Source organism: Paroedura picta, chromosome 9, assembly GCF_049243985.1.
Source record: "Paroedura picta isolate Pp20150507F chromosome 9, Ppicta_v3.0, whole genome shotgun sequence".
Lineage (NCBI taxonomy): Eukaryota > Metazoa > Chordata > Lepidosauria > Squamata > Gekkonidae > Paroedura > Paroedura picta.
The window spans coordinates 51,493,162-51,503,848 of record NC_135377.1 but is presented as its reverse complement, the minus strand read 5'-3'; the positions used below and the strand labels follow the sequence as shown (position 1 = coordinate 51,503,848).

General features: G+C 39.0%; 1 protein-coding gene across 1 annotated transcript; it reads right to left on the bottom strand.

Annotated features, from left to right (window-relative positions):
• Positions 1–4,545: 4,545 nt before the first annotated feature.
• MC5R (melanocortin 5 receptor) lies at positions 4,546–10,008 on the bottom strand. The gene is made up of 2 exons (XM_077352837.1): positions 9,629–10,008; positions 4,546–8,883 (listed from the first exon to the last, which is right to left on the bottom strand). The coding sequence occupies exon 2, from the start codon at positions 8,804–8,806 to the stop codon at positions 7,829–7,831; it is 978 nt and encodes a 325-aa protein (XP_077208952.1). The 5' UTR covers positions 8,807–8,883; positions 9,629–10,008; the 3' UTR covers positions 4,546–7,828.
• Positions 10,009–10,687: the final 679 nt, after the last annotated feature.

The window sequence follows — 10,687 nt, the reverse complement described above, 5'->3', positions numbered from 1 at the left end:
ATGTATGCTTTGAATAACAGAGAATTCTGCAGGATAGTATATGGTAAAGCTGTAGAGGTAAATACAGCCTCTTGCATCCTACAGGATGAATACCGAACAAAAGATCTGAATGAGCAGCGTGGGATTTCATTTCAGAACTTAACTCAAACAGTATCACCAACAAATGCATAATTTCCCCATTAGGCACCACTTTCTCATTATAAAAGCAGTGGGACAAAGGAAGGAAACTGAAAGCACTTTTTCATACCATCATTTTTGAACAATTGCCTTTGCTTCTTTCCATGCCTTCCCACATGTATCAGCTGGTGCAGCACATCAAGAATGGCAATAGTAATAAAAGTGGAAAGCATTTCCAGGGTATAAGTGGAGGGGCGATGAAATAGCAGCCTTGCTGAAACTAAGTGGGACTGATGAATGGTGGCAGAGGATTATGAGGAATCTGTATACACTGTGTCAAGCTTCTTTATGGGATATAAATGCAAAAAAAAAACATTTCTGTTATTGAAGTCTGATGCTAAAGGTGGATTAATGTTGGATCCTAGGTGGATATGCCTTCGAGTTCAAGGGGGCCATTTTAAATTTTCTCTGCACAAATTGTTCTAGCTATCTCAGTGTCTAGGGGCAGTCTGAAGTTATGTCTTGCCATAGCTAAGCAGGTCTGGGTCTGATCAGTGCCTGGTGAGGGGAAACTTCCCCCAAAAGCTGTGTCCAGTGCCTGAGTTCCACAAAATAACAAAGTAAGGTATACGAGTTTGTCTGCCTTAACATGGACAAATGTGCTGCTGCATTTCTGTTTTTCTTTGTCCATAGCTGCCTTTTCTTGGAGAAGGAGAATGTTCCCATAAGTTCCCGAACTTAGTCTGATACTCTAACCATCACACCACACAAACTATCACAATTATAGCCATTGCAAGAAATTCCCTTTAGCAGTAAGATCTATCTGTTCAGAAACACAGTCTTCCACTCCTCATATTGATGACATGATGATCCACATTGGGGTCAAGCCCACAAGCAACCACCAGGTAACTTGTTACCACCTGGCATCCATTGCTAACCCAGGTATGGCTGCTCACTATTGTTCAATAGCAGTCACCCCATGGAAGCCAGTTTGATGTAGTGGTCAATGTTTCATAATAGAAGATGGGAGATTAATATTCAAATCCTCACTCTACTATAGAAACTCACTTGGTGACTTTGGACCAGACACACTCTCTCAGCCCAATGTACTTCACAGGGTTCTTGTGAGGAAAATGATGTCAACCTCCTTGGGTCCCCATTGTGGAGAAAGGCAGGGTTTAAGTGAAGTAAATAAGTAGTCAGGGCCATTCCGCACAAGGACCAATGTTGCCAAATGTTTTCAGAATGCAGAAACGCTATATTAAATATTGGAATTTCGTCATTCCGCATACCTTTATTTTTAGTGGAATATAGAAGTCCCAGTAGCGTTGTATTCATTCCCCACATGTTTCCGGTCTCACTGGAATCACAGCAAAGGAAGCAATATTTTTCTGTGCTTCTTCCGGCTTCTTCCCGTCATGTCAGGACAGAGTCCTGAGGAAAGTGAGATTCCCTCTACAGGTCCTTGCAGGTTCCCTACTGATAGAGTGGTATTTAAAGGGATTGATTATAACATTCTAATTGATCATACAGTTCTTTGAAATGGCCTTTGATTCCATATTAGAGATCAAGATCTGATCTCTCTTTCGTCTCTGTATAAAAAATGTTGTTTGCTATGTAACATTTCAGCTACAATGGAATACAGAATAGTTTGTATATAGATAAGCTAAAGAAATATGCGACAAGCAGCCTCCAAATAGCCCTGGCATACTTAGACTAAGTTTCTGGGTTGCTGTAATTTTATATCCCTGATCACACGATGTTTAGTACAGGCTGGCACCAGAAGTAAAGGGTTGTTTAAACATATGTTCTATTTATTAAGTTTGAAGTATAAGTACTGACCTGGTCACCCTGTCACATCAGAGGTATGAGATCAGAACTCCAGAATTTGGGGGAGGACTAATGGGAACCTGGAGATGACTCTGAAGGAGTAGCATTATTGCATATAAAATTATGTGCACAGGTTTTGATGAACACAAGTTCCCTGTGACTTGTTTTTGCTGCAGATTTAAAGTTTTAAAACATAAGAAGATTTTCCAGTCATGCATGTTTTTGTGTAATTCATGCTAGGCCTTGGCTCATGCTAGACCCTTGGCCTGTGACAAATCATACTGCACAACTGGACCTAGCCCAGCCCAATCCAGCAGCCAGAACCATCCAGAATTTTCCTAAGTAGAGACTTCGAAGGAGAGAGAAGCTGAAGACTGGAGATAAAGGTAGACTTTTCAGTGGGTGGGAAAGAGAAAAGGAAGCAAGAAAGGAGGAGAAACTATGAAAGATTCCAGGTCTTCATGATCATCCTCATCACCGTAATCCAGAGGCTGATCACCAAAGCATGGATTTTTACTATTTGCAGCCTTCATATAACAAGCATATTCATCACAGCTTTGCTTCCACACTTCCCATGTTGTCACTCAGCTGAATAAGACTTAATTAACTTTTAATCTTTCTATTTTAGCCGATCCCTCTACATCTTCTAATCTTATTTTGCTTGTTGTTTACAGACCTTTCTCCCAGTTTTTTTTTTAATATCCTTCCACTAATTAGGCTGTCAGCACAAAAACAGAATAATTATATGTCAATAAAGAACCCATCAGGGCTTGAGATATTGTGTGAAATTATGCATCAGTATTCAAAGATGAAACTAGACCCTTGCAATATGGTTTGTGGAAGGGAAGAGTAGGCCAGTGATGTTCAGTTTCTATATTATTAGACTTTATAAAATATTCTAAAATAAGAACAAAAGTATGACATAAAATTTAAATAGATTCAAGTAGGTAGCTGTGTTGGTCTGAAGCAGCAGAACAAATTTGGGTCCAGTGGCACCGTTAAGACCAACCAAGTTTTATTCAAGTTGTAGAATCATAGAGTCGGAAGGGGCCATTCAGGCCATCTAGTCCAACCCCCTGCTCAATGCAGGATCAGCCTAAAGCATCCAGGATGTGTTTGTCCAGTTGCTGCTTAATGACCACCAGCAAGTGGGGAGCTCACCACTTCCTCAGGCAGGCTGTGGGGAAAGGGAGACGTGAGATGCTTCCTTGCATAAAGGTATAATGATCTTACTGGTATTCCATTTCTCAATTCAATTTTCTCTTTCTGAACCACACACTCACACCAATATTCTCCTATGTTTATATAGCTAGTGATTTACAAATCAGTTATAAAAAAACAAACACACTTATAAACAGCTACACTACCCAGGCAAATTATGGGTAACAATTTTAAATTAGACATTATGAATGTGTGAGTGCTGTCAGACATATAAGCTTTTAGGTCTTCTTTTAAATCTTTGACACTATTTTGTGTTTCCCCTCACTTCATGTTCCCCTGCTTTACAAAACATGAACTTGCATTACAAAAAAGAGAGAGAGAGATTTTTGGGAGAAAAAAAGTGTTTCAGACTACATACAATTATTCTTCCAACCTGTAGCTCTGTCCAACCTGTAGCTCTGTTATTACAAACGATTTGAAATAACTCTGTATTGGTTATCCATTTGCCATCCATTGATAATGTTTTCTGAGTAGCAGCAAATTTGTTAAATGTTTGCTCACAATAAAATCTGACAATATCCAAAAGTGAGATTTAACCTTTACTGAGAACTTTACTCCCACGGTGAAATCCCTCTTCTCTCCTACAAAAAAAGAAATTGCAAGCCTCTTTGGTAACCTGTTAACATAATGGATCGAACATACCATTTTGGGAATATTTACCGTTGTGTGGTGAATCAGAATTGGAGCTCATAGTGAAGTATTCAAATGATTATTTCACTACAACCAGCTGGATCTGGCAAAAGGAATGGGCAGGACATAGTGAGGATGTATCTCCCAAAGAGTGATCAGAAACCATTTTTTGTCATCCTTTCAGCATTCAATTACTAGGCTGCCCCAATTCCTTCTCACTGAGAAGTATGCTTTTCAAATTACGCTTCTACTTCATAAAGCAGATACCCATTATACCAAATGACACAGATAAATATAGAAATGGAGTTGCTCACAGCATGGGTTTTCCAAGTTCCCTGTGTTCTGTAGCCACCTAAAACTGTTCCTGAGGGTCTGAGTACCCTCACAGGATGAAGCATAGACTGGATCCCAAGTAGGAAATCTACAAAAGCCACAAAAAGCAGAACTGCTTTCTGCTCTTGCAAGGACACCTTTGGGTCAAATCCATAGAACAGACACAGGGTTACATCTGATCAAGCCCTTTACCTCTTGTGTGGCTATAGGCTTTATGTGTACAAAATGGATAAATTATCCACTTTACCCACGTTAAGGTTAATAATGAGAGGAAGCAGAAATTATTTTACATAGAAGTCCTGTTGAGATGTACTAGTTGGGCCTATGTATCTCAAGTAAATATAGGCAACTATAAATTGTAAGAACAGCAATTTCCATTTCAACCAATGTAATAATTACCTGAAATGGCTGATTTTTTATTTCAAGTAAAATTCTAGATGAGGTTCTTCTACAATTCCACAATGTTAAAGATTATATAGCTCAAACATCTTATGCATTAGTTTCCAGTTCACAGTATCATTTCTACTACTTTGAAATGGCATGGATTTTGTTACAGATAAATAGAAGACATGTTGTGCATTTCACAATATTATTACAAATGCTGTGAACTCCCCACTCTTAATACTAAAGCAAAATTCACCACGGAACAAAAGATCTGTGCAAAGCAGTCCTTTCATGACAGTTTTTTTAAACAGTGTTATGTTCAACAAACTAAACTCACTCAAAAGCCTCCATTGAAATAATTATTTCAGTGCAATAGTCCATGAATAAAATATTGAACCTGAGCACAAGAAAAAAGTATCGTTTAAATACTATCTCAATAATAGGCTCACTGTACTGTTTTTTGCAAGTTACAAATGTGGAATTCACTGCTTGGGGAGGGGAGTGGTGATGACTAGGAGCATGGATCACTTTGAAAGTAGGTTAGAGAGATTCATAGAGGAGTGATCCATGAGTGATCACTAGCCATGATGATTGAAGAGAAGCCCTGTATCCAGGGGCAGTAAAACAGGGCAGAAATGTCAGAAGATGTTGACCTCTATACACTGTTTTGTTGATCCTCAAGGCCAACTGATTTGCCATTGTGCAATACAGGATGCTGGACTAGATGGACAACTGGTCTAATCCAGCATGCTCTTCTTATGAAAACATTGCCTTGTCCAAAATTGGTATAAAGGATGAAGAGGACTTTTGCAGGGACAATGAACATGGAGAGAAAGTAAAACAACAAGGTCCAACCTCAACCTACTCTCACTGGAAGATATGTATAAAATCTATGGATGTACAGGTGCATGTGTAAACATATGTTTCTATACATCTGGAATCCTTCCAGAGAAAGGCTCATGATAGAAGGAAAGAACATTATTCCCCAGGATTTCCAGACTCCAGGTGGGGTTTGGAGATCTCCTGGAATTACATCAGATCTCCAGACAACAGAGATCTGTCCCCTTTGAGAAAATAGCTGCTTTGAAGTGTGGATACCATGGCATTATACCCTACTGAGGTTTCATCCCTCCCTTCCCCAACCCCCAGCTTTCCCAGTCTTCACCCCCAAATCTCCAGGAATTTCTCAACCCAAAGTTGGCAACTTTGTATAGAAACTTCTACATGCAAATGTTCCATAGAATGTGAGTTAGATCAGGGATGGAATTTGTCATATGAAACATTTCCCATTCACATGCATATGTATTCATTCTCCCAAAATACAGAATTAAAAATAACTATAAAACATTCTTATTTGCTTGATGCTATAGCATCACAAACATTTGATGAACGAAAAACAAACTATCACAGGGCATCTTTTACCCCATCCCCTGGAACTGCCCTGAGCCTTCGAGGAGGGTGGTATATAAATATAATAAATATATAAATATATAATAAATAAACATGTTAATGTTCATGGAAGATATATTTGTCTCCCTCAACCAATTGATCTGTTTCGGCACATTTAAAATACATTAGGCAAATCTTTCCTTTTGCAGTCTTCATCATTATTTTTAACCCAATGTTTTGGAACATAATATACATTTCAAGTACATCAAGCACTCCCAAATACTGCCTGCTAGCCAGAATTCAGAAACCTTTATTGGCATAATTCCTGCTAGCCAATAATCTACTGGCCCCAAAATATATAAACAGTTTGCACTTGAAAGTATTATTTTCTTTACATTTAAAGTGCAGAAACATCTCATATAATCAGTAGATGTGAGGCAATAGTTCTGTACTACTTGTGCTTTATATATAAGTGTGCACATCAGACACTCAAATGGATATCTTTCAGATCTATTACATTCCTGGAAGACGGAATATTTTCAAGTCATGGTCACCCCAATTTAACCATCACCTTGATAACACTTATATTTACTGGAACAGATCCATGAAGCCTAGATGTTTGCTCCTGGATAAGCACAGGACCAATAGTTACTTCACTTTAAAAAAAAGGGTTTTCCAAGGTTGATAGACAGTCTCTGAATATCTGTAGACAAAGAATGAGAATACATACATTGACCCTGGAATAAATCAAAATATAGTAAGCAATGAGACAAACTTGAACTGACATCAAACTGCAGTGTTGGAATAAACAAATGGATGGCTTCTATTGATCCCTGAATCTAATTTCCAAATTTGTTTAAAATCTAGGGCCGGATCCAGTCCAAGTCAAGCATATTCAAATTCCTTATCTCAACAGAACAGGTTGCATCTTGTGGTTTCATCTCCCATCAGCAATCAATGGAATTTTACCGTTCTTGATGATGACTGGATCATGATGCAGTATTCTTATCCTTACAGCATATGTGAGCCCATTAAACTAAGTGACCCATACACACTTAAATATGCATCTTCTGGACCACTGACCAATAAACTGAATTTAGGTGCCACAGCAACAACGTATGCTTCAGCAAAAGCAGAAGGGTGATGTCTTCCGGAGCTACCCCTCTCTTTTAAAAGAAAATTTATTATGAAGGAACAGCTGTGGGTGGACGGTCCGGTCAATGATCAGTTCTACGATGCCATTTAAAGGATGGCTGTTGGACAGTCTCTTATCCCTTTCTCTGCTATATGCGCTGAAGCTGAAAGACACTCCCCAGACAAGTGACACCACCGTGCTGACAACTCTAAACTTAATAGTTCATAGTTCTCACTGTCTGCAATGTCAGTCCTGCATGTAAGTATATAGTTATTTTTTGTTGATCCTCATAGAGTGAAATCCTCATCAAGATGAAAGAAATCTACCATTTACAAATTATATTTTTCACAAAGCATTAATTATGGCACTCTTGGGATTCCATGAAGGAAAGTCTCTCCGAAGCAGAAACCAAATCCTTTATGATAACTCAAGTTGTAGCTACAGTTATAACAAATAAGAGTTATAACAAAAAAAAAACCTGAGTTATTGTTCTGTTGATAAGTGATCTGGACACTTATATCTTACATTGCTGGTTTGTCGCCTCCACTTTATGTATAGTTGTTTACAGTATGTCTTATTCATGCAGTCAGATCCATGGGAGCTCATGGATGGGGGCACTTTCCAAAATGAGTAATTAAAACTGGAGAATTTGCTGTTTGCCCATGCTCAAATTGGCACAAGCCAAAAATGTAGTATTTCTTGCTGAAACAGAATAGGAAGGTATAGACAGGAATTCTGTTAGTAGATCGGGGATTTCTTACAACTTTTCAGTCAAACTATACAGTTTGCTTAATATTTGCTGGGCAGTCCACAGGCCGATCTTACACTGTAGCAGCAGATGATCTCCTTAAAAGTCTTTCGCATTTCCTGGCTTCGGAAAGCGTAGATCAAAGGATCAATCACTGAATTGCACATGATGAGGATGAGGTACATGTTGAAATGAGACATGAAACAAACACAGTAGAGGTTCTGTGGGCAGGAAATCATCAGGATGAGATGGAGGAAAAATGGAGCCCAGCAAACAATGAAGATGCCCAGTAGCATAGTCAAGGTGATGGCCCCTTTCATACTCGTCCTTTGATGAACAGAATTGTATCCCGGCAAAGCTGCTATCCTCTTGACATGAGTACGAGCCAAAAGAAACATATGAATGTACAGGGAGACCATAAGGAATAGCATGGTGAAGAACATTGTGATGAGACAAATGATCACGTATTTTGATTCATAATAAAGGATGAAGATTATCCCACAGCCAGTGCAAAAGGTCCAAATGCATGCAATTATGAGCCCCGATCTTTTCACAGTCATGATATTGTGATAACGGAGGGCATAGAAGATAGTGACATACCTGTCTACTGCTATAGCTAGCAAACTGCACATGGAAGCTACAACAGATATGCATATCATGGAATCAAAAACATTGTCGATGTGCCGTACAAAAACATCTTCGATAATGAGATGCTTATTGTTTAATAAATATATGGTTATGGTCTCCCAGGCATTGGACACACTGACAAGCATGTCAGCCACAGCTAAACTGCACACAAAGAAGTACATAGGAGAGTGCAAGTTCTTGTTCTTCACAATGGCACAGATGACCAAGATGTTTTCTAGGAGACTCACAATACCCAGGGCAAGGAACACCTCAACCGCTATGACCACTTGGTCACATGTCGAGGGCTTGCTCTTGACCGTGGGTTCTGTTAGGTTATTCCAAATTGCAGTCAGGTTAAGGTCAGGAATGCTGGTCTGGACAAGTAAGCTCATTTTGGTGGCTGTCTTCAGATGATCTTATTAGTCTGGAGGGCTTCTTGTAAACAGCATTTCCAGGAAAGGCAGAAGTTCTGTCAAGCATACAAAAAAAACATGACCAAAACCAGGTTGATGACAAAAAACACAAAAAGTACAATTTAAGGAGAGTATTAAAGATGATGACAGCAGACCTCTGGTGAGCTAGAATCCAGATGGCTACCAATGTCATGTAAAGGTAGAGAAATTGGGTGGTTTGGGGGCATGGAAGCATTTCTGTACATCCTGGCAAGCACAGATCATTTTAGCTACATTCTTTTTGGACACCAAGTAGAATGGGATTGTCGTGGAAGCCTTAAAACCATAATGAATATAGCATATTAATGAGCAAGATCATCTTGAGTCAAATCTGCTCAGACATATGTAAAGGTCTGAAATTCCTGCAAGAATTATGTGCTAATCTTCTAGGGCAAAAGACTGAATTTTTGCATCGATCTTTGCCTGAGGCAAACGGCAAACAGCAATTCTGCTCTAGTAAGGAACATCGCCATTCATTTTCAGCAATGAAGATTCATTGATATTCAAGGGTTCATTATATAGCCAGGGTTTCCTCCACCATTAAGTTGCTCACTGATAAGTGTGAATATACATAAGGTTTCAGCCCTACCTGAATTCTAACCTAATAGTGGTTGTTTGTGTTCAGACTTCTTTGGAACTACAGGAGAATATTAGGAAGAAAATCATGCATAAATGTTAACAAAATCTATTCTTCTTGAAAACAATAAAATCATTAGCATTAAAGAAATCTTTGATTTTCAATTAAGAATAGTAATTATTTACCTCGGACTGTTCTTCCTGGTCCTATTTCTCTTCAGACCTTGCATTTGTTGCTGTCACTGTCAGAAGTTTCTGCTCCCTCGTCCGCCTAGCATCCACGGCTAGTCCTGTTTTGAACGGCACTGATGCCATGACCAAGCAACACTATGTAAATCCAAGGAGGCAAGAATGCCTGGTGGTGTAAATGACTTATAGTGGGCTGCCTTTTTATAGCTTTGGAGTGAATGTCTTCAGTGCTGCTGCTTTCAGCTCCACCTCTGCCATTCTCTTCATTCAATCCAACTTCTCACAGACTTCCACAAGACTTGAATTTTTAGCATCACCTTGTGGTTGATGTTGGCAAAGCAGCACCTCTGTGCCAGGTTTTGTCTTTCTTTCATTCATTACTCTTGGGATCACTGCTTTTGATTTTTTTTTCTAAAAGGAACATGTCTATGCTCTTTTAAAAAATATTTTTCAATTTCAATATACAAAATAGGTAATAAATTGAAGTATTTCTTGATTTTTTTTTTAAAGCAGAGCATTTGTATTTGAACAAGAATTCATTAAGGGTTCATCATAGAACCTGTCTTCAATGGGGAACTCACATCTGAAATAAAGAAAGAAAGAAGTATGCCTCTGAGAAAGTGCAGCTTCCTTTTTAAAAGAGACCTACCAGAGCTCAACAGAGACAAAATGGCAGAGGTGGCCAAACTGTTGCTCTCCAAATGCCCATGGACTAAAATTACCAATTCTGGCAGGGGCTTATGGTAATTGTAGTCTATGGACATCTGGAGATCCCATTTGGACATCCCTGTAGGATGGCAACATGGCCCAGAATTGAGAAAAATTGGGTTCAGAAGACCAGAAGACCAGTCAATGACTCCCTTTCTCAGTCTACCCTACTTCACTGTGAAGAAAAAATGGCAAGAGCCGAGTCATGTAAACTACCTTGAACTCCTGGGAGGAAGGTTGGGATAGAAACATGATAGATTTCCAAAATTCTCAATCCAGGTAATGGCTTTCATAGGAGCAACAACGATAAGAGCAATTTATTCACAAACAACTATCCAGAATACCCTG